Source organism: Amblyomma americanum, chromosome 7 (assembly GCF_052857255.1).
Source record: "Amblyomma americanum isolate KBUSLIRL-KWMA chromosome 7, ASM5285725v1, whole genome shotgun sequence".
NCBI lineage: Eukaryota > Metazoa > Arthropoda > Arachnida > Ixodida > Ixodidae > Amblyomma > Amblyomma americanum.
Window position 1 is genome coordinate 12892158 of NC_135503.1, and position 24101 is coordinate 12916258.

Here is a 24101-nt window from a genome sequence, read left to right on the forward strand (position 1 = left end):
GGCAGACTAGGACTCGGCACTCCGTGGCCAGATTTAGGCTTAGAGTTGCTAAAAGTTTCAGTGGTTGCTACAAATTCTTTATCACAGCATTTAATTGTGACCCAAAAGAAAGAAAGAATGATGAATTTTTATGGTGCAATAATGTTTATAAGATAAAGAGGTGGCTTTTATGCTAGCAGTAACTTGTTGTCTGATCATATTTATGCTTAAAAATGACTGACAGCAGTAGCAGTGGCCAATGTAATCTCTTAGAAAGCAATTTTATAAATCTCGAAGGCTCTTTCAAAGGGATATTTAATGAGCTTGAATTGTTTGTGAATTATTCATATAAATTATTCAAATCAAATATAACCACACCCATAACCATTACTACAAACACTGTCAGTAACCCTCTGTCTGCAGATTTATGAGCTGCAGAACTGCACTTTAGTACAGCAAATGCAAGTGAAACCATCAATGGGCGCGGGAAGACACAAGGAAGTGAAATTGCAGCAAAATGGAATAATCGGTGCAGCTTAGACAAAAGGCTTGACTTAGATCAATTCGTACTAACAGCATAATATTTAAATCAGCATGAGAATACCTAGGTCAAGTTCTGTCTAGTGCTGTCTACCTTCAAGATACATAATTTCATATACTCTCACCCAACTTTTTCAAACTATTTATAGCCGGTTAAGAGTGTCTTAAACAAGCCCACCTTTGCCAGGTCACCAAAGTTGCTCATGTCAGAGACAAGAGTGGAGATCAGAGCAAGGCCATCTAGATGACGCTCTTGAATGAACTGGTCCAGGATTTGGAGGAAGGGGTCCATGTGCTCGTGCTGTCCTGCCTGCAGTGTGTTAGCCACTGAGCTTTCTAAGGCTACAATTGCAGCAGCAGGGCCTCGAAGCTGCAGGAATGAATCCAGGTCGCTTCCTGCACCAAGCCATGCAAACTGATTAGGCTTCATAGAACAACTACATGTGCTTCAATCCCACTGTGTGTATGTTAGCACTACAGACATTGCTACTATGTAGTAGGGCATAGATGTACCACTCTCTTCACTATATTGCACTCTAAATGCTGCCTGACATCTTCCCTTAAACACGTCATACATAGATGGACATAAGCATAACAGTGAAGGGGCCTCAACTCAATGACCACAACCCAAGTATTTTAATTTACTTGTACTGTAGGCTATAAATGCTACAATGTAGACACTCTTAACATTTGTGCCAGCAAAAAGGCTTCTTAAAACATACATGTAAAGAGAATCTTTCCTGCTTCTAAGGTGGACACAAAAACGGCCTCATGAAGATTTTCATGACACTTACCTTCATAGAGCTTTCTTTTGTGCATGTCATACGCTACACTCAGGTACACGAGATGTGTGCAAAGGCTTCTAGGAAACCGGGCAGAGATGTGATGGTTCCTGAAGACACAGACCAAAGGACCTAGTGGAAATGAAGAAAGTACCAGAAATGTTTGCACACTGCTAGTGCTAGCAATCAAGGTCAAGAAAGCCTAGCACATTCTCTGCAAGCAGTGGGCACCTAAAGAATGGTGTCGAGAATTTCAGGCTGTTGCACCACTAATTGTTTTAATAAAAACACATCCCTAAGCACGAAGAATACATTCAATTACTATTTTAGATATACTTGAACCCATTCACCGGGTTTAGGAAGCAGTTTCAGCAAGATCTGATTGCATGACCAGCAACCTGTTTTTAGTGCGAAAGCATTACTTCGTGGGGTCAAATCCAACCAAGAATCGTGTGGCTTGCATGACCTTGAAGATGGAGAAATAAAATAAATATTGCCGCGACTGGACTTCAAACCCATGGTGTCGCGAACAGATCAGCTTTGCTAGTCACTGCACGAGAGCCCTATGCCATCGCCGCAGTCGATCACGCGTCGTGTTATACTGCAACACACTCTCGCGTTGTGAACTGCACATCATCGTCTTCATGAACTTCTATCTGTGGCACGAACAATCAGATCAGCTTAACCTCAATCAGAGCTTAAGCCAGGTCTAATATTGTCACCAGATGTGCCGATGACCCAGCAAAGCACATAAGCCAACGAGGCTAAACACATGCTTGCATATGAACTATGTTAAAACCCCACTTTTTCCCTTTTCACATTAGTAGCTTTCTACTTGAACAACATTTAACTGTACTCGCCCTGAAGTTAATTAAAATAGATTTCACTGAATATTTGTGCTTCAGCAAGGTGCCAACTAAGCTGGCACAAGGAGAATGCACATCAAATACACAGAACAAAAATTTTCAAAAAAACAGACAAGTGAGATGAGTACGGCTTTGTGATAAAAAATTTAGAGCTACGAGCCATTAACATCTGTGCTTGTACGTGCACATGAAGTACGTGTTTCCAGTGCCGTATAAAATGGCTATAATTCTCAGGCCCTTGCTTTGAAACTGTAAAAACTTACTTCTCTCTGCCCTGGGCCGTTCAACTCCGCTACGTCCTTCAGAGCCTTTCTCCTGGAATTTTTCTGAAACAAAGCAAGCCTAGTCACGCAGGTGTGACTTGCATACACTTTGCCGGAGAGGCATTGTTCCTATTTGGATGTGCTGTGAATGCTTAACTCAAAGCTTACACACCTGTATCTCTTCCAACTAGCTTTGCAAGGGTTAGAAGTCTTGAATACTTTGGTTGGCCAGGGCACTTTCCGGACAGGTCTTCAAGGTCAGCTCTGTAAGCTGCTACACAGCCCGTCGAATGAATACTGAAGAACGATGTGACCTGTGCATCATTACAAAGAATTACTCCTCTTAGTATGACTACCACCATCATACAGAAAACGGTAAAACACTAGCTATGCAAAGAACTGTTATCTCTTAAAATGTCTTAGCTTAGAATATGACTGGCAAAACAGAAAAAAAGCAATACAAGAGCTACATTTTGTTACTGTTACCAGTATGACTGTGGTGCAGTGGCCACAAGGCTCCTGCCAAACAGTGAACAAAGAACTGTACTTAGCAGCTCTGGCCACTAGCATTTAGAGGTTAAGTAGAAAATGGTCAGGCAGTTCATTACATTAGATGTTCTGAATGCTCAAAAGCAACAGGTAATTGATGCCAACAAACAGGTGTGCATTTATGGGTCGCTTCTGGAGGGGCAGTTGGTGGGGGAAGCCATTTGAACCATGTTTTGCCTGGACATTTTCATTGACAAAATGGGGTCAATATTGTTTTCCCATGTAAAATTTCTCACTTGAGGGGGGCAACCAAGCTTTTGACTCCCCCTGTTAAATCCTGTCCTCTCAACAAAGAGTATCAAACAGGGGGCACACAAAGAATCATCTCAAGTAGGAAGGGAATATATCTGCAAGGGCCATAGGCCACACCACTGTATGGGCCACACCTCGTTTTGGACTAGATGAGAATAATATGGCTATATGTTGTTTTTTTATTCCTGTATGGGCTGCACCTTCAAAAGTCAGATATGAATTTTAAATTAAGGTGTGGCCTTTACATGAATTTATACAATAACTCCATCAACCAAATGCTTATTTGAATGCTTTTCATATTAAAGATTAAAGATAAAGGATACTACATAAAGTATACATTTTGTTGCTGCATATTGTATAATTTAGTTTTCAATGTATGAATGATTAGCTGCACATTGCAGCCAATGACCATGAAATAGATACCATCCAGAACTTTGCTTAAAAGAATTTGTTCTGTGATTGCTCAGCAGCCTCAACAATACAAAAAATGATAGCAAACCCTCAGAAAGTTACGCCAAGGTATAAAAAAAATATGTAGACATCTCAATAGCAGAGTCATACACGGTTACGTCAGTCAAAGTAGTGTCTATAAAAAGTGACCTGAGCTGGTTTCAGCAATGCTGTCAAGTTAACAGCAGCGTCTAGTTAATACTGCAGCTAGCAGTCATAGCTCAGATAAAAGACATACCCGGTGGGTCAGGCTGGTATGATCTTCAAAAGCTTGCAAATGGCTGGCATTCCTTCTGAGTGCCATGTCCCAATGATGGTCCCTCTCCATGCTTGCTGAAGCTAGGCAAGTCTGGAAAAAACATAGCACCACAAAAACCTTACTAATTTCAAGGTTACTTGGCACCCACAGCACACAACCAATGTTGTGACAAGAGGCTACAAAGTTCATCTTCATAACCTAACCTTCAGAATTAAAACTTTGTACATGTCATATCTAAGAGACAAACTCCTTAAGGAAGTCTGCAGTAACCAGGAAGCTTTTATACACTACAATATAGCAGCAGCCACCTTAATTAACTGTACTATGAGGCTCCACTGACAAGCACTGCATGTTTTTATACACAGCAATGAAGTTCCCATTGCCTCAGGAATTGAATGACTAGGCTCCATTGACAACCATCTAAAGGTCTCACATGTTACATTACACCTCCTGCCACCTTAAGAATTGCATGACAAGGCTCTGCTAAAAAGCCTGAAGCCTGCTATCTTAGCCTGCTCTGCTGACTGCATGCCACCATACCTGGTCATATCCCTCGAAGCTACGTCGCAGGCATGCGTCCCCAAAGTGAGCTTTGCTGTGCATCACTGCCGATGTTGCCACAGCAAGGTTCAGCGAGAGGCAGACAGAGCACCGTGCCAGGTCACACACAGATTTCTGCAGATATGAAGAGCATAAGGTAGTAAAAGCATTTCTCATTATTACAGTCACAACAATGTCACAACAAGAGATGCGGCATAGAGAATACTCTTGATATTAAACAAACTTGACACACATAATCAGACATCTCAAATGTATTATATTGACTATGTGGCATGAAACACACAAGGACAAGATACAAAGAACAACAAGGGCTGACACCTTTATACCTTGTCCTTTGTTTTGCACCACATAGTCAATATATCAGTAGACCAACTAGCCCGAACGAGGTTTCTGGTCCAAATGTGTTGTGTTCGACGCAATGCAATAGCATGAGCAGAAAGCATATAGAAATGTCCTTCACAGTACTGACACAGCAATAGGTACTAAGTCAAGCAAAAGTGACACCAATGCTCAAACTATTTCAGAATGCAGATCTCGGTAACGCATCATAGACAAAAAAGGATATCAGCTAACAGTTGTTCTTTAGTTTGGCAATTTTGAAAGTGATCATGAAGATTTCAGTAGTTAAAGCTAGCACCGATAAACTGCCATACTTCACACAGATAATGCTTTAAATGTCCAGAAAATCTGAAGTGAAAAAACAAAAACGAATGGGCATAGGTATGCACAAAAACTAATAAGATAAACAAAAACGGAAAAGACTAACATTTCATACCAATGTGTCAACCTGTTCTGTGCTTTTGGTACTAAAATTTGAAGCTAATTCCTCTATGCTGAAAAATTAACAAAGCTTACCATGAACTTGTAATCATCTTTTGTTAGGTAAAAAAGCAAGGGGTATTCGACATTGCATGTTTCTGGCTCAACAATCCGATGCGTCAGCAGGAGTAGCAGGTCAGCGTTCCTGCAAAAATGTTTTGTGAATACAATGTTTAAGTCTTGCAGAAATGGAATTTAGATGAATTCCCCTTTCATTTCATGCTTCATAGTGCTGCCCTAGCACTGTAGTACGCAGCATTTCTCTTGACCAACAATGTTAAACAGCGAGTAGCAATATTTAATACAAGTGCTGCAAAGGACCACGAACTTGTAATTTAACTGAAAGACATTACTTCAAATGCTGATGATAGATTTTTTTTTCATGGCATAAGGGCACCTGTGGCCAAAGAGTGCCATGGCACAAGGTATTTTTCTTCTACTCAAGGTGGGTCAAAGACCCATTTCCCAAGCATTTCAACCTAAATAAGCTAAGCACCAGACCAGGGGATATCTTGTACCCACTGTATCACTAGCGGGTACCGGGCAGGACTGGGGATCGAACCCTGCACCTCCCGCATGTGAGGTGGATGCTCAGACAACTAGGCCATCACTGCGGTCTACTTCAAATGCTGCTGCAAAGACCAAGAACTTGTGTGTAATTTCACTGAAAGACATCTTAAGAAAAAAACAGCAGCAGCATACTTGCTCTGCCTCCCTTGCAGTAGCAGACTTTGCTGCTCTTAGTCCTAACTGCCTTAGCCTCTGTTAATGAGCTTATAGAGCAGAATTCCAGCATCCATGACTGCTAACTTCCCAATTTTGTGCCTGATAGCAAGCAGCAAACAGTGCTTATCAAAGGACCACATTAAATGAAGAAAGTAACATTGTCACCCATAATTTTTATCTTGCAAAGTCCTCACACTACTACACAAGTCACATTTCATAACATGTATCTCTCAAAGCTTGGCATCAACTGCTACACTCTCACAGATACAGAAATTATCCTACAAAAAAACAATCCTTCATGGTGAAAGAAGCTATCAAATGGGTGTACTGTAAAATTAAATGGTGACAACGATTCTAGCATTTCATACTGATCTGCTGCATGTAACATAGTATCTGTGAGCGCAAATTAAGATACAGTAGAATCCCTCTAAATTAAAGTCACTCGAACGAGCAAAAATCTTTACTATATCAGTCGTTACTACATCAGTTGTTGGCGATGGCATGGCTATGAGGATGCTGTCTGAATATTATTTTGCTACTAAATAAGCACACAGTGTTAGTTTATAAAGGAAACACTCAGAAACACCGTCCATCCTGCTCTTATCGTCCCTTTATGTGATAATTAATTTCAATAATCCCATTTTATGTTAGCGTCTTTCCAAATTGGTTTAAGACTTGAGGAGTACTGCAATTACAGTAATAAAATACGGCTACGAATACGATGTGCTTGATTCCATGTGAAAACCAAAGCTTTGTGTGAATAGTGTCAACTTCCACAGCCTCAGTTTCATTTAAGAGGAAACAGTTAAACACGTGCAACACAGTCAAGTGCAGCAAAACCACCCATCCATTGCTGCCGTACCTACACTTCTTGCCACTGCTGCCTCGTGCATAGCGCTGCCAGGTGCTGTGAACGTTCGCGCCTTTTCTTCCCTTCCATACTCCTCACTGTACTTCTACTGTCTGTCCTTTCTCAGTGGCCCGCGTTGCCTTCTTATTACGTTCATAGCCAGCTTTACTTTTTTTTTTTTGTTCCCTTGTGCACCATGTGCTTTGCCTCATGGCCCCAAGGCCTTTGAAAAGTTGGCTTCTCCTCATGGGCATGGTGGGTAAGACATCTAAAAAAAACCGCTTCATCGTTATCAGTATCCATTTGCCTTGAAACGTTGGCCTCGTGATTACCCCGTTACATAACTAGGGTTCTGAGATGTCCTAGACTATGCGCGTGCCGCGATGTCATCATTTCATGGGAAGTGCATCGCCATGGCCAGATGTTTTTTACTATAACAATTTCATATTAAAGATGTCTTTAATAAAAACGCAAAAAAAAAATGCACAGTTGAAAATGAAATGAGCCTGCTGTTTCACTTTACCATGTCCGAGTTTATTACAGCGGGGTTCTACTGAAATTTGAAGGTTAGACTAGGCTGCTAGTCACATTAGTTCAATCTTAATTCAAGCTCTGCTATTGCAATCAATTTAGCCATTTGTTGCAGTTTTATTATGAAAAAGCCTCAAACAGAAACTTACAAATTTCATGCAACTACATATCATTTTATCATTATCAATAGTGCATAGATAGAAAACAAAAATTGGGTTTTTCAGTTCATATCTAAAGCAAGCGAAGTCAAAAAACAGATTAAGACAAACAAAATGTAAAACCAAAGCTTCACAAACCTGCTTAAAGATTCCAGAGATGAGGTAGATTTGAAGTGCTCAAAGTAAATCCCTCCTATAAGTTTAAGCCTTGATGAAGCCTTATCTTGAAAATGGCGCCATACAGTCTGCAAGCATAGTCATAAAGCAACGTGACATGATGGCCGGCTAGGCAACAATGAAGCAATGAAAGCAGTTAGTCTTACCAAGACAAGATGATCGTAGGCCTTGATATCAGCATAGAGGGAAGAAAACAAGGCTGCCCCTTGCACCCCCCGTTCATGCAGCCACGTGCTCAAGCTCTGCGCAAACCGTCCAACGACGTTTGCATTGGAAGGTCCCAAAAGTCCACTTTCCATAACATCCACCAGAACCGCGGTAACGGCTGATGATTGTCTTGCCAGACGCAAGAATGCCAACAGTTCGGCCGCTGGAGGTAGAGATGATTTTACTTAAGTTTTTTTACTACAAGAAAGTAAAACCCGACCCACCTCAACGATTGCAAGAACATTGTCAATAGCACAAATTTGTTAACTGCCTCCACTGACATCTGCTAATAACCTATAGCCAGACGATGCTTTCGAGTGATGTGATACACACACATACAGTGTGTTTTGCCTAAGTCTGCAATTTTAAACAATATTTTTTCCAGTTAAAAAGCACTTTTTCGGCACAGCATTGTCAGCAGTATAGCGCATAAACATAGAGGTAAGATGTGCTAACTAGTAGGCTGGTCAACTAATACCGAGTAGTTAAAATTTTAAACTGTTACTATTAGTCTCCCTATTTATTGAGAGGCGTGTAGCCCACTGTAAATATTATTCATATCAGTTCTTGAAATTTTGAAAACGCGGTTACCCTTGGCGCTGTGGTCCAACAAATTTTAGCTATTTCGACAAGTTACGTGCACTAGAGGGGTTGCTTTGCCTACAAGCTTCTCAAAGCACATGTATTTTCACACTATGTAGCCAAAATTTTTTGGGCCACACCGCAAAGGGTAACAGTTTTCAAAATTCTAAAAACTGATATGGATATTACTTATGGTGGGCTAATAAATAAGGAGACAAAAGCAATAGTTAAAAATTTATCTACTCAATATTAGCTAACTAGTCCGCTAGCTAGCATGCTTCAGCTGTATTCTGATTCATTACACCGCCAACAATGCTATGCTGAAAAAAGCACTCTTCTAGCTCAAAATGAATTTTAAAAAAAATTGCAGAGCACCTTAGATGAAATACCTGCACAGAGGATTTGTTTGATTACTTCCTGCTTGCATGGGCAAACAATTTATAATAGTGATCTTGAAATTCAAAATATTCAAATAATTTACCATCCTTCCCATCAAAACAAAGCACACTACAAAAAACATACAGGAAAGAAAAAAGAACCACATATTGTTGAACATTATTACCTTCCATGCAACAGCATAGGGCAGTAGTAATTAATATGGACAGCCCAATAATCTGTAAAGCACACCTGCATATGCTCTATAAATGCCGCATGGCAAAAACTGGCAGCATGGAATGTGCAACAGGTATTGTCGGGTGCAAAAGTGGTATTTACTATTTATTTACTTGCCATAATTTACACCTAACACTTGCAGTAGCATGACTAACTGTTCTTGTGGCACCTTTCGGCGCTTACGCCATGCTGGAGTTCCACGCATCGAAACGAGCGAAATGACATGGCTCTGGATGAAAACTGCCACCTCATCATCTGTCTGGACATTTGCTGCTGCTGGAATGTAGTGCAGCAGTTAAGTCTAATTGAAATGCAAGTGTTATACACCACTTTTGCTACCGAGGATGCATGGGCAGAGTCAATCCTTCTGGGCAGAAAGTGCTGTCAGCCAATTTAGTTTACCCGGATCCAACTGCAGCGTTATCACAGCATGCTAGAAAACAAGAGACAGTAGCCCTATTTTGAGCCCCATGCAATCTCCGTTCATATATTTGTCCTGCATATCTGTGTGTTCTGTCTATTCTGCAATTCAGCACACACACACTTTCAGTTATAATACCAGCCATACTGCTTAGTGCCCACAGCCTTTTCTGGATATGAAATGCAGAAATGCTCATCTACTGAGATTTGGGCAAATATACTATATGAGGCCCACATTATCAGAATTAATCTGGTGCCATCAGTTTACAGCATTCCTCAAGAAGAGCATTACTTTGGCAGAGAAAAATTCATTATTAGATTTTCAAGTCAAGTCGTATGCAGTAAACCAATTACTCAGCCCTGTTATGCAGCAAGAGTAGTTTTGTGAAAAAAACTCACCTTTCACAGCTTTGATAATGTTCTTTTTTGTATCATAAGAGATTGCACTGAAGATTAGATGTGTGCAAAGGTCATATGGGAATCTTTCAGGAGCAGTTGACACAATGCAGACCAAGGAGCCTGGAAGGAAAACAAAGCATTGTGAAACGACCACTACTGCAGAATTAACTCAAGAGAAATCAGGGGAACATACGCATGAATTAATTGTATGCCCTTCCTGCTTGAGCCATAATAAGGCCTGTAGTATTGTATGAAGAAATAAATAGAAAAATAAATAAATAATGGCAGGCTCCCAGCAGTATTCCTTCAGGAACACTTAAAACTAGTTCATTAAATTTACATGACATTCAGTTAGACACTGCAATGTTTCATTTGAAAACTAGCATGGTATCCACATAATCATTTGAAGTGAGCAGACAGAAGAGGCAAGCTGTTACCAGCACCTGAAGAAAACTGCACCAAACAGAAACTGAGTACCACACAGAAGTCTTAAAACTGCTGCTAGTTTATGGTTTATGGGGGTTTAATGTCCCAAGGCTGTTGCTAGCATCTTTTTAACTACAGCTCTATGTTGTCTGTGCCCTTGAAACTGAATTTTTACATATAGTACTGTTCCCGTGGTTTCAACAGCTAGTGCTCTTCATTAACAAGCCAGTCATGTAAAATAAAATGTTCTCATAAATGTTACTAAGCTCACCATTCTTAGATGGGCTACCAGCACGTCCTCGGTCAGCAGGCTTTGTAGGACTTGGGCTAGCCAGTTCAGTTCTTGCCACAGGACCGCCAGGCTTAGCCGTGATCTCAGGTGCAGTAGGCTTGACTGCAAGTTTCACTCCGCATACAGTGGCTACTCTCAAAATATGTTAGTTCTGCTAAAGCAGCCTAGACACAAAAGTCCAGGCATTATCCACTAATGTGAATGTTCCATCTAAGACTTTAAGTAAAATAATCACTGAGCTGAATTAACGATGTGGGCTCCCATAGTTAATAATAAGAAGCAGCGCCAATAGGCAAGAATGAATGCAAGACAACAGAACTGGCGCTGACCAACAAGCCCAAATCAAGACTCTAGTCCCATAGTTATACTGAAACCTACAATAAGAAAAAGAAGGTACCTTACCATGTGTATTCTTGTTGTATTTGAAAGCTAGAATGACAACAAGCAAAAGGAATTTTGACTTTCGTTCATAGTGCGACACCAAGAGGCTATACAAATTCTGGGAAATGAGTTTACCTTTATATGAGTCTTCAGTGTGGACTTTGTCTAAAAGCAACAACAGATTTTTGCTTGCAGTATAGCATGGGCTTTAATAAACAATAGAATTATGGAAGCTAGCACGCAACTCCAAGAACAAGCAAAAAACACAAGGTTGGGAATGGCAAAGCTTTTTATATTTTCCATATTCTAAGCTTGTTTACAGATCAACCCTACCAAGAGCATTGCTGAGCCTTGCAAGCCTGGAGTAAGGCTGCCGACAAACGCCCCTCCGGTCTTCATAGTCGAGGTTGAAGGCAGCTACGCATGTCAGTGGGTTGGACTGCAAATAGGACAGCAGCTGCAAAAGCAAAACATACAATGAAAAAAATAGTCAGGAGCCCACATCTTGCAACATGAGAAACAACTTGACTTCCCTCCTAACATTAGATTTACAAAAATTGGATGTGATGGGCACAGTCAATTTTTCATGCAAGAAAGTACTGTCAGCCTGTACAGTTTACCCTAAGCCACCTCATCTGCATCATTCATTGCCAGAACATGTCACAAAATGAAAGATGGTGTTTCCTGGAAAGGATAATAACAGCAACAAGGAGCTAATAATACTACTAATAGGAATGGCCTTAAAACAGGTTTTGAGAAGCGCCTTCCTCATGCTTTGTAGCAAGAGTCTGACGCCAAGAAATAAGCTAAAATTGTGAATCTCGGGCCCTCAATATATGGAGACCTTCCTTGTGTAGAAACGATAAAACCTGAATACCTCCCAGCCCATGACATGCACATCGTCTGGTGATACAGAAGTGCTCTAGGAGAATGGCTACCACAAATGAACAGGGGAATATATCGACACAAAGGAATGGTGCTTATCTCTGCAAGAAACGCTGTAGTTTTTCTGTTTTTTTAGTCATGTATCACAAGAGGTGGGAAACATTGCTTTTGAGATTTTGCAAAATTACATCTTTGGATCCCTGGAGAAAAAAAAATAAAATTTCATGAAACAAGAATATTTTTTTCAGTAATTTATGCAAACATATCTGTTGGAAGCAAACAGTGTAAAAACATTTTTTGGCTCCTATAATTTCACAGCAAGAAAACCACATTGTTGAAAAAGTAATGCATTCTAGTAAGGGCAGTTTTTAGGACAATAATGGGACGAGAAAGAGTGAGAACTTGAGGCTGAAGTTTTTTCTCAGTATCAAACACACTTACTACTTTTGGATAAAATTTGCACTTCTAGACCAGTCAGATGGTTTTTAATTCGGCATTGAAATCATCTAGAATTAAAAAACAACATCATTGCTTATTTTCTTTAAAACTTCTCCGAAAGACCTTTAGCACTTGGTAATTCTAGATCAAGAAAAAAGTGTTGCATTATATAGAAGAAGTTAGCGCAAAACTTAGACGAAGACAGAGAAGAAACACACAAGATGACAGACGAGCGCTACTACCAACTGTTTATTGGGTCTTAACACCCGGAATATAAATCCGAAAAGACAAGCATGCGCAGACAGTTGGAGGCATACACGTCATACACCAGCGCCGTGACGAGGCGAAAGGGAATCCAGAAAATCACATTCAGAAGTATAAATCTGTAAGGAAGGATCACTCGCGCAGCGATCAGATAGCCTTTTAATGTGGAAGGCCTCCAGCACAAGCCTCGCTGTGACATTGGCGCTCCTGCCCAGAATCTTTGTTTTCTCAAATCGTGCCCTACACGTGCTGTCACAGGAAGAAATATGCCGCACAATATTAGCGGTTCTGTCGTTGTTTTTTAAATTTCTATCATGCTCCCGTAGCCGGTCATTAATGCAACGGCCAGTTTGACCTACATAAGAAGACCCACAAGAAAATGGTATGCTGTACACCACCCCTGTAGCGCATTTGACATAAGAAATGCCATGTTTCTTTTTGCAGCCACTCTCACAAGGGCCAGAAATGCGTCGGCAAAGCTTTGAAAGCTTGTTGGGGGCTGAGAAGACTAAGGGCACGTGGTGCCTGCCGGCCACCTTCTTGAGGTTGTGTGACACTCGGTGCACATATGGAACAACCACCGGCTTTGATGTCGAGAAATCCGGTCTTCTTTTTTGAGCGCCTTTTTGTTTTTGCAGGAGGGTTTCAGCAATAGCAGAAATAACCGGACCAGGGAAGCCTACCGCCAAGAGGCGGGAAACCTGATTATTGACACTCTCCTGAATGCTATGAGGGCACGATTTAAGAAGGGCAGACTCCAGGCAGAGTGACGCAATAGCTCTTTTCACAACTTTTGAGTGTGAAGAGTCGTATCTCAACAACCCTTTGTTGGCACGGGGGGAGTACATCCAGCACACGTGGCCATTACAGAACCTAAGCTTTAAGTCCAGGAACCGTAACTGTTGATTATCAGGCAATTCATGCGTAAAAACCAACCCTCGTCCTAATTAATTAAAAACAGCTAAAATCTGAGAAACAACCGGGTCAAGGGATGTAAAGGTCCCAGCCCTTAAAAGGATTAAAAAATCATCTACATATCTAAAAACTTTTAAAACCAGACCATCACGTAAGGCAATTTCCAAAGAGCGGTCGATAAAAGCTAAAAAAATATCACATAAAATTGGCGCTACACAAGAACCAATGCAAATACCTTTGCGCTGCAGATAAAACTGATTGTCATGTAAGATAAAGGTAACATTCAAGTAATACTCTAAAAGCTTTAGAAAATTATCAGTTGAAATGCCGGCATTGTTCTGGAACGCCACCGCCCCCGAGCTTTCGATACATTCTCTAACAGAGGCCAACAACTCAGCATGTGGTATCGAATAAAACAAATCTTCAATGTCGATAGAAAAGGCAGAGCATACCTGATCGCTGTTTTTGTCACAGCGAGGCTTGTGCTGGAGGCCTTCCACATTAAAAGGCTATCTGATCGCTGCGCGAGTGATCCTTCCTTACAGATTTATACTTCTGAATGTGATTTTCTGGATTCCCTTTCGCCTCGTCACGGCGCTGGTGTATGACGTGTGTGCCTCCAACTGTCTGCGCATGCTTGTCTTTTCGGATATATATTCCGGGTGTTAAGACCCAATAAACAGTTGGTAGTAGCGCTCGTCTGTCGTCTTGTGTGTTTCTTCTCTGTCTTCGTCTAAGTTTTGCGCTAACTTCTTCTATATCATGCAAAGCCAACTTGCCCGACAACATGCTCTTCTGGAGTGTTGCATTACATTGTTGCAAGATATAAAATTAGAGGTTTAATACCCCTGTCCCACAGGCATTGCTGAGCTCCTTTCAACTTTCAACTCCCTTCAACCAAGATAGTCTTACCTCGAGTGAGGCACATGTTGTGTCACACAGCAGTCCTTAAGGGAAGAAAGTTGAAAGAAGTTCCTAGCGAAAGAACATCATTCATCTCCCTCGAAGGGTGAAGGGGGTGCTCTCATTCCCAATGTGCCTTACTCTTGAGTAAGTAAATAATGTTTTCTTCAAAAGTTTTTCTAGCATAAAATAAGCATTCCAGATCAGTTAGTTATGTTTAATCGTAGCGACTGCACTACACTCTCAAACTAGGTGCTTGACGGTGGCTTGCCTTGACTATGTCATTTTGTTTATTTTGATAGGTCATATGCATGCTCGCACATGTAGCAATGCAGCATTCCTCCAGGATATGTAGTGCTCCATGATGGATGATGCATTCGCGAAATATGCAAAACGTCCGCTAGTGAAGTGTTACAGCGGAAAATTTGCAAAGTCGCAATCACAGTGGTCACAATCCATTGCACATGCATCGCACAACTCCGCACATGGTGTCCAGCAGCGTGGGCAAGAGCATTGTGCTGAGACCATGTTTGCTATTTTTTGCAAAAGTGTTTTTATGTGTTTTTTTGTTTTCTAGAGTATGAAACTATAGCATAGTGAGTTAATTCCCATGTATGCTGAACTGGTCATTCTCTCCATTCATAGATCCCTGGAAGTCCTCACACCCTTCCTGGAGGAGTGGTGGTTAAGTGATTCGCCACTGTCTTGCAATGGCAGGTGCTCCCAGCAGTGGGCCTTGTGTGGCCCAGGTTGCGCTTCCCAAGCAACCAATCTTTAACTGCCGCCTGCCATGGTGTGCAGTTTGCTCACAATCCGGTGGGCAGGTTGTTATGATGCCACAAGGCCATGTAACCTAAGTGGCCCACCTACCTCCTAGATTCCTGTCTAGGGACCAACTGCCAGAATCATGCCCAGGACTTTTTGTGCACAACGTTGACACCGATAACACCGACACTGGAATTTCTGTGAATGGGGCCTATAATGCTATCACATTAAAAAATAGTCATGGGACCTCGATTACGTACCGTTCTTATCTGAACACACCCATATATAGTAGAATCGATCATACAAATCACACACCGTCATGAAAAATATTCGTATCAACCAAGATTCGTATGCAGGATTTATAAATATCTGCTTTTAGCTGACTGGGTTTACATAAAGCCACACGCTACCATTGACTCGTGACGTCGACACTGTGGGTTAGTCGCATGCTGCTGCCCACTGCTAGGGGTCCGCGCCGCGGAGTGGTGATTGCAGTGTCTGCGATGTACAAGCCGCAAGTACCTGGTGTTTGAGGAGGCGGTCACGGCTCACGCATTCGTATCATTCGTTAGGGGTAGGGGGTTGTTCGTAACATCTGAATTTCTGCCCATTACACACAATGCACTCTGGCCGGGGCAAATTCATATCAACCCGAAATTCATATCAATAGGGATCGTATCGAGCTTCTACTGTACATGTATATACAGCGGTGCCATTGCAGCACCAAATACAGGATATCCTGCATGGGGTTCACTAACTTTGTCAGAGGCTGTGGCCAAGCCCAGCTCCGCAAAGGTCTGTGCACTTACTTTCCAGGAAACTGTGTGCTCATCTTCGTAAGTCCAAATATCCTTCTCTGAAAACTGCACCATGGTCTTGAATCCAGTGAAGAAGCCCTCAAACACTCCAGGTCGAGGACAAGTCTGAAAGGAAAGAGCCTTTGAGTGACCCATATTGAACCTTACATCACCTCCTTACCTCGTAGTAGTTGACCCAGGTTTCCTGTTCACATGGTGCACCAAATTCAGTTCTGTTGTCTTTCACGGTAAACTTCAGTGTTGCAAAGTTGAGCGAAAAACACATCAATGGCTGATGCTTTTTGTCACCAAAGGCTTGCATAAAGAGAGATGATCCCGCCTAGAACAATACAGGTGACCATTCAGTCACTAAGACCGTCATCCTTGTACAACTCTTCTAGAGAATACAGAGGAAATAACGCCCCGGTAATCAGCCAGACCCCAGTCACAGTGAGATATTATACAACAAGTTATTTAATAATTAGGACACCTTTACCCTCCTCAAATATCTATGCACTAGAGGTCTTTGCAAAAGAAACTCCAAGTTAGGCTACACCTTTTCTGACTTCTTAGAAAGCAAGAGCGGTCACTTTCACAGAACTTCATTAAGACAAAAAAAATAGCACAGACTTGAAAATGAATGCACAAACTGCAGCTAAATTATCCGTGCACTGACTTTCAGCTAAACAAAATTGCACACAAAGCTAGATGGCCAAGATGAAACCAAAGCTTGGTTTCATTTCTGGCACTGGCCACTGCTTCACTTTAACTGGGTCTATGCAGGCAGAGGTAAAATGCATCGTGAGTGCAAAGTGCTTATGTGTTCTCTTAGTGCTTCTTGCTGCACAGCACTTGGGTGGGTGTGTCTGAGAAACTTAGGTGCCTTCTCATTCACAAAGATAAACTGAATTTGAGAACACAACAATAACAACCTCATTGCAACACTTGGCATGCGAGAAAAATAAAGGAGATCCAGCTCTTCAAATGCCGATTTCTCTATTAACAATATTTTTTTCCTGGCAAGCAACAGCAAGATTTTTAATGCCAGTGCTTTTTTTCAATTATAATTGCGTTGTATAGCTAGGTTAGGAACCAAGAGAATTAGTCATGAAGGCATGCCTAAAAATAAATGAACACTTCAGAATGCTTAAATATCTCACTCACCAAGTCATTGTTCTCATCTTGCAATATAGACCGTGTCGATGGCAGTGTTATCCGGCATGGGGATTCTGGTGCCTTGCGGTGCGTCATAAATATTAGCATGTCCACACTCCTACAGAAAAAATCAATTTGCACATACTTACACCAGCACAAATTGCAAGAGTGCTCTTGACTTGCTATACAGCAGGTGCTCTCAATCTTTTTATCCATCGGGAGCTCCAACAACATTCAAACCCGAGGAAGTCTAATGTCTTGGTATCTGCATCTTTCTGCTTTACATGCACGCAAAATTGAGCTTGCAGACACTTGACCCTTCACAAAATGCCTGCATTTTATTAATAATCAGCTATGTCATGAAACAGTCTTCTATATAAGCAATTACAAATTGATTATAGTTCCAGAAGACACAGAGTAAAGAAGAGACTGAAGAATACATATATATAGGTGCTCGGGGAATCAAAAAGCACTCCAAGCAACCCAGCAGTTCTGCAGAACCCATTTTGAGAACATGTGCTATGCACTGCTGACCAAAGTGTGCAAATTTAGATAAATATATAATGTTTGAAGAATCAAAGCTAGCCTGGAGCATATTATTTTGTGACACCGCTAATTACTAGAAATCATCAGTATACATGGTCCTTATTTTTATAAGCACTCGGTCTCTACCCTGTGCTAGTTCGATAACCTTATGTATCACAATAAAAGAAAACAGCACACTGATGAGACAGAGCAGCACCCCAGGCAGAAAAGATAAAGAAAGACCTGTGCTATCACTATTTTGTCTGCACCCTGAAATCTTCTATCAGTTGACCTATACCAAACAGCTCACAGTGAAAATATCTCTTTGTTCCAATTTTCGCCGATATGTCAACTTACTCGACAAATGGAATCAAGGCAGTGGGCTTTTCAGTCACAGGACAAGCAAGTACAAGTTTCAGATCCGGGTTACTCTTCTTCAACAGCTAAAAAAGAAAACGAAAGGCTGTTTCTTTATCGTGTAAGAAATGGCTAAGCACAAGCTATTTTCCCTTGGCAGTGCCTTCAACTGTCAGTGACTGAAGCGCCTTGTATGCATTCATAATCAAACCTGACGATACACAAGTTCTGCTTCCACACTACTCATCACTAATCAATGCAGGTCTCTACCTCCATGTGCTTTTGGATAAAGCAAAGACATCAGCTGGTGTGCAAAACTACATTCAGCAGGAACTTTACAAAATGCAAAAAAATAGGCCTGAGTTAGCTTTTTTTCATCCAGAATTTGTAAAACAGCCATATCAGCACTATCTTGAAACTACGTACCTAGGCAGATATAGACGCCAGAAGAGGTTTTAGTGCAAGGTTAAAGGATTTTAAATACAGAGTGAAAAATATTTCGAAGCTAAGTCTAAAAAAGAACGTCAGCAGTACGGCTAAAAGCGTTTCATGCTTGAAAGTGTCAAGACAACACGAAGCTCATTCCTTCTCATTTCGCAATAATGAACCAAATTATTATAATTGCAGCCATTTGTAGATATGCTGCTTACCTGACCAAATAAAAAAAAAGCATGCTGTACAGCCTTTGCAAAAAAAAAAAAAAACACGGGCCATGAGGTTTGCTTTAGTGCCTCTGGTATTCCTAAGCTCCATAAGGGTCAAGGATGGAAATGTCGCTCAACTTCAGCATTTGAAATAGCGATGCAGCGATATGAGCTGTACTGAAAGGCCCAGATGTACATCTCGTGGGCTGTATATTTTTGACAAAGGAGGTACAGTAAAGTCATTTGCAGGCACACACTGTTAGGCTGAATTCTATAAGCTGAATGGTTTGGAGGCTGTTCAGTTGCCCATAAACACAATGAAATAAAATATGAAGTCTAGCTAAGATGAACTGCTAACCCTGTGCACATTCACTGACAACGTGAACTCCTGGCAGCGGTGCAAATAACTCAACAAATTTTCAGGCAGGAATGCTCCTCAAGTGCAGCAAGAACAGTCTTGAATTGATAGCCTTGCACATGTGGCAAATGACACAGCACATTCTGCTTTGGCACAGTTACCACATAAATAATTCTTTCAAAACCACAAAGGCTGCGAGCAGACGTACTTCAGGAGATATTACGCAGATGCCCTAATATGCGACAAAAGAGAACTTATCGCAGAAAAGGGTGAAACTTAAGAAAACTAAGTGGTTGACTACAGGTACTATGCGAGATAGATTTTTTTTTTTTCAGGGTACTTTATTATAAACATTTCCATGCGAATTATGCCTATTATTTATTATTATTATTTATTATTTATTTTATCCTTCCCTCAGCATTGATTTAGTAAATGTGCCAGCAAACTCTCAGACAATCGGATCGACAACAACCACAAATCAACAAGTAACGTTTCTTTGTGTGCACTGTAAAACATAGATCAGATCAAATATGTCACGCAAAAGACAGTGCAGTACTTCATTCACTTTTGTTCCTGGTTTATATTTACCATTGCAATATAATCAGAAAGCAGCAATGAAATATTACAAATAAAGCAAGGGCACACTGCACCTGCCAATAAAGCACAGGTATGCAACTCACATTTACAAAGACAAGCAGATGTTCTGCAATGGCCTCAGTCACAACAGGCATGATGAAAGCCAAGCTCTTCAGTTTCTTTTCTTTAAGCCAAGCAGTCAAGCTGGTGGCATAACTAATGCTGTCTGAGAGTTGAAGTTTCCAGGTTTCATCTGTTACAAGGAATCCTAAAACTGCCAGCAGGTTCGGTTGTGAGCTGTAGCGCAGAAAAGTTTGGAACGTGCCTGGCAAAAGAGAAGTCATACACAGAAAAATTATATACTCCTTCCCAACAGAGCTGGCACAGAATATCAGCATTGTCATTTCAGTACATATAATAATCAATATTATAAACAGAAAAACAATTACAGTTGTCATATATTTGCGCATTAAATTACAAAGCCTGACTACTCTGTCTAGGCCGCAGCCGAAACAATGTTTCCCAAGAAGCCATAGTTTAAGACAATATAAGAGAATAGTAACAAAAATAAGAAGCTATTGATAGATGGCTCCTCAAAAACAGTACCAATGTTTTCTCTGCGCAACAATTTAGTTGACTGCATGACTGCATAGGTGAGAAAATCACAAATAAAGCCCCCATTTTCTCCTGCAGTACACCTTCACAAACACAGGGCATGTTAAATCATTTTTATGCAGTGTAACCTTCCAAACTCTCAGAAAAAAAAAAAAAACAAGCGAAACTGCCACCCAGTCTGCCAACTAAACGGCCCCTTTGTTACAATATACAATGACAGATGGCACCACCATGCTGTTTACCTTTCATTATATATATGCTATGATATATAGTGGCCCCCCCATTTGAAAAAGCATAAATGACTCCGATAGCTTGGGCTTGGTTTGCGCCTCTGTGTTGCTGTGCACGACGCCTTCACACAAGCAAAATGGTATGCATAAAAACAGAGCACCACTTCACACCTCTTCTCTCAGCAGCACTGCCTTTCCTTACTTGGACAGGATAATACCTGGCTGTTGAACTGAAAACATGAGAGCAATGAACCAGTCATGGTAAGTGAAGCATTCACTTGAATGGGTGCAGTTACGGGAATTTGAGGAACATTGCTACTATGTCTTTTGCTTTTACAAGATTTTCTGGCAAGTCCAAGCTCTGTTCTCAGTAAAACTGACACATTTGCAACCTTGAGACTCTAATCTAGGTCTAGCTAAAGATCATCAGCTGCATCAGCTAAAGATGCAGCAGAAAGCACTTTGTTCGAACAAAGTCTTATGAAGGTGCCACACGAAGCCATGGTTACACTAGATTGGGCATCTTCTCTTACACAATCTCTCTAAATATAAGAGACAGCCTTTCGGAAAGCTTCCAGATGAGTGAAAACATACCGCCCATGAAATCATGGAAAGAATTCCTCCTGATTCGCACGTGAGGGTCAACATACAGTAGGTAATCACAATACTGCACAGGAAATTTGTCGAAGTCTGGGTAGTGGTCAGCAATCACACAAACTAATGGCCCTGTAAAATAAACAAGCATTCAATTAATTTTCAGACATACTGAACAGGCATAAATACTTCAATGGCATTCCACCAGGTTGGGCCAGAGCATATACAGCACACTTGATACCTAAACAATGGGTAGATATTTAACCCTGCAATGAGTTGGAATTATGATAAATGTAGTGATAAATGTTTATGCACACATACAATCATTAGTGCAGCCATTTGATAGACTACATGTGTAGATCACACTTTAGCAGTTTATCAGAGCAGTAGTTTCACACGATGCATTGCACGTTCTGTCATGAACGCAGTTTTGGGATGACCTGAACCTCTTGTTCATACGCTTAAAAAGCTCCCAGTTGGCAAACTACCACATTTACGTATATAATAAATTCACTTTTTAAAAAAATTACAGAAATTGGAAGAGCATTAATTTCATGAAACAATACATCAGCAAAACTTATTCAGACAACAAAATAATTAATGTAATTGTTATTCAAGTAAATATGGTACGTTACAATCAGCTTCAAGATTGGCCTCCATTCTGACAGGAATGCTTAATGCAATAGTGTTTAAAGCAAAGCTGAAGGATATTCACGCATCACATCTCCCACTTTCAATGCAGTAACGCAGAATAGGTGTGTAAAGTGTGTAGGATAAAGTACATGTACTTTATACAGTGCATGCAAAATGCCACCGAAACAACAGTGACAGGCAGAGGACATGAATCCTCATCATCTCCGCAACATACCTGCCCAACCAGGGGCTCTCCGCTTTTCCACACGCTCTACATATCTGCTTACATGCATGTCGTGGAAAAAAGTATAAGATGGCATCAAACACACTTTATTGAGATCAGAAAGGAAAATTCTAATCCAGAACCACAAATCTGTGCTCTTTTGGTGAGTGTAGCAAGTGCTGCCGCACTGCTACTCATGAAGCAGTCTTAGACTCCAGCTATATGCAACATTAATAGCCCACAATTAGCATTCTGTACCAATGCACACAAAAAAAATTAGACATACTCAGCGTATACCCAAAAAGCATGTCCGATACCCTTGTCAATGTCCCATTCTACAACAAAAACAAAACTGAACAAATACAATGACATCAAAAGTGGCACTAAGGTGCCACTTCTTCTACTGCTTCTAGTGCTCTTCCCTTCAAACAACTTTTCCGCAAAAGTAGCCCAGACTTGCATTGATATAAGGACACATCTTGGGAGAACAGTGTTTCATGAACAAGGAATATTTTGGATGCCATGAACCACCTGCATGAAAAGGGGTGACGGTCCTTCTCTTTCAGTCGACAGATGTTTGATAACTATGTCAGTTATAAAAATAATTTGCTGCTGAAAGTATTTTTGCCTTGAGAAGTGCCACACTGCTAATAATACCTGTATTTAACTGTGAATCTTTGCCGAGAGTGATAAATACAGCAAGTGAATAAATGAACAAACAAAGCAAACAAGGAAACTTGACAACAACAACAAAGTGGGCCAGAAGATGGGGTTGGGCATTGCAATCAGGATGACTAAATGCAGCAACACATCTGCAAGCAATCCACATGATGTTTTGTAACCTAAAAGATGCTGCACTCATGGAGCCGATGAAAACTGCAAAATCAAGCTTCATCCCACACTTTGAAAAATGGTATGCTACTACACACCAAAAGATCACATGAAGTACTCAATATGGTCTAAAGTACTATGCGTCTCATTTCGTTATGCAACATGCGGTTCTTCATTAAGTAGAAAAATCCACTGATATCCAGTAAAGTTTCAATACTCACGGGAGGAACTTGATGTGTTTCGAGTTTCAAGCACAGGAACTGTAAAGAGAGGCTGTGTCACTCAATGCTCAGGAAATCAAATAGAGTTCAAAGCTTACCAGGTTCTTTTTTTGTTTCATGGTAACCTGAAAGAAAAAAAAAAGCAATTGACTCAATAACTTAATACATAATTAACTAATTTATCTGGAATACAGAAGCCATTTAGCTACTACTGTTGCATTAATAATGTACTGTCAACATAAAATGAAATGTGAACATAGAAACATTAATATTGACTGTTGAAGGAGTACAAGCTTGGTTTGGTAACTACTACTCAAAGAAGCAGTCATCACAACTTAAAACTGAAAACCTGCTACGCTACGAACTGTTCTCTCGCAGTTGCTATCTCATTTTAATGTTTGCATTTCACTTGACTGGGACTTGTTTCATTACACACTGACCAATACTTTTGACATTAGGCAGGCATACAATCCTAAGGCATATAACAGGCACACACTACTTTTCTTAGTTAGAAAAAGAAAATGTGGGCTGGTCAGTTTAACACGTCTATTGGAAAGAGTGCCATGGATGGGCCGTAAATGGACAAACCTAAATTTCACCAAAATAGACAAACAGCGTTTGCTCACCTAATGCCTTTGAAATTTGTTTCAGTCGGGAGAATGGTGCTCTTATCTTGCAAACTCCTGCTACATCTTCATAGTCGGTATAAAATGTTGCAATGCATTTCAGTGGATAAATCTTCTGCGCTACGTGAACCTGCAAGGAAGTACAGGATAACAGTTATGCCCTTCAATAATAGAAGCGTTGATTTACTGAAGGCACAGTGCAAAAGAAGCGAAGCAAAACGAATTGCATCTGCTGTCTTTTTTGCTGATTAGAGTATTCTGTACTGCAAACTGTCAGCTTTAATGGATCACACTACCTTTTCAAGAAGAGATTCTTCATTTTCAAAATAGAATGTTGCATTGTCGTTTCGCTGATACACACCAGCAAAATCTTTCTCCACAACTGTGCCCACTTGGCTGTGAGGGCACACCTGCAAAAGCCACGCAACAATCATGCAGCATGAGAACAGCTGTGAACTCGAGGTA

General features: G+C 40.8%; 1 protein-coding gene across 1 annotated transcript in view; it reads right to left on the reverse strand.

Annotated features, from left to right (window-relative positions):
- Window positions 1-11365: 11365 nt before the first annotated feature.
- LOC144098509 (uncharacterized) overlaps window positions 11366-24101 on the reverse strand; it is a 72872-nt gene continuing 60136 nt past the window's right edge. Inside the window, exons 57-67 of the mRNA XM_077631209.1 lie at window positions 23933-24046; window positions 23637-23766; window positions 23109-23135; window positions 23011-23049; window positions 21103-21234; window positions 19768-19988; window positions 18086-18171; window positions 17213-17321; window positions 16230-16388; window positions 16061-16174; window positions 11366-11538 (exon numbers count right to left, since the gene is read on the reverse strand). Coding sequence (XP_077487335.1) covers window positions 11398-11538; window positions 16061-16174; window positions 16230-16388; window positions 17213-17321; window positions 18086-18171; window positions 19768-19988; window positions 21103-21234; window positions 23011-23049; window positions 23109-23135; window positions 23637-23766; window positions 23933-24046 — 1272 coding nt within the window. The 3' untranslated portion in view covers window positions 11366-11397. The remainder of the gene's footprint in view (window positions 11539-16060; window positions 16175-16229; window positions 16389-17212; window positions 17322-18085; window positions 18172-19767; window positions 19989-21102; window positions 21235-23010; window positions 23050-23108; window positions 23136-23636; window positions 23767-23932; window positions 24047-24101) is intronic.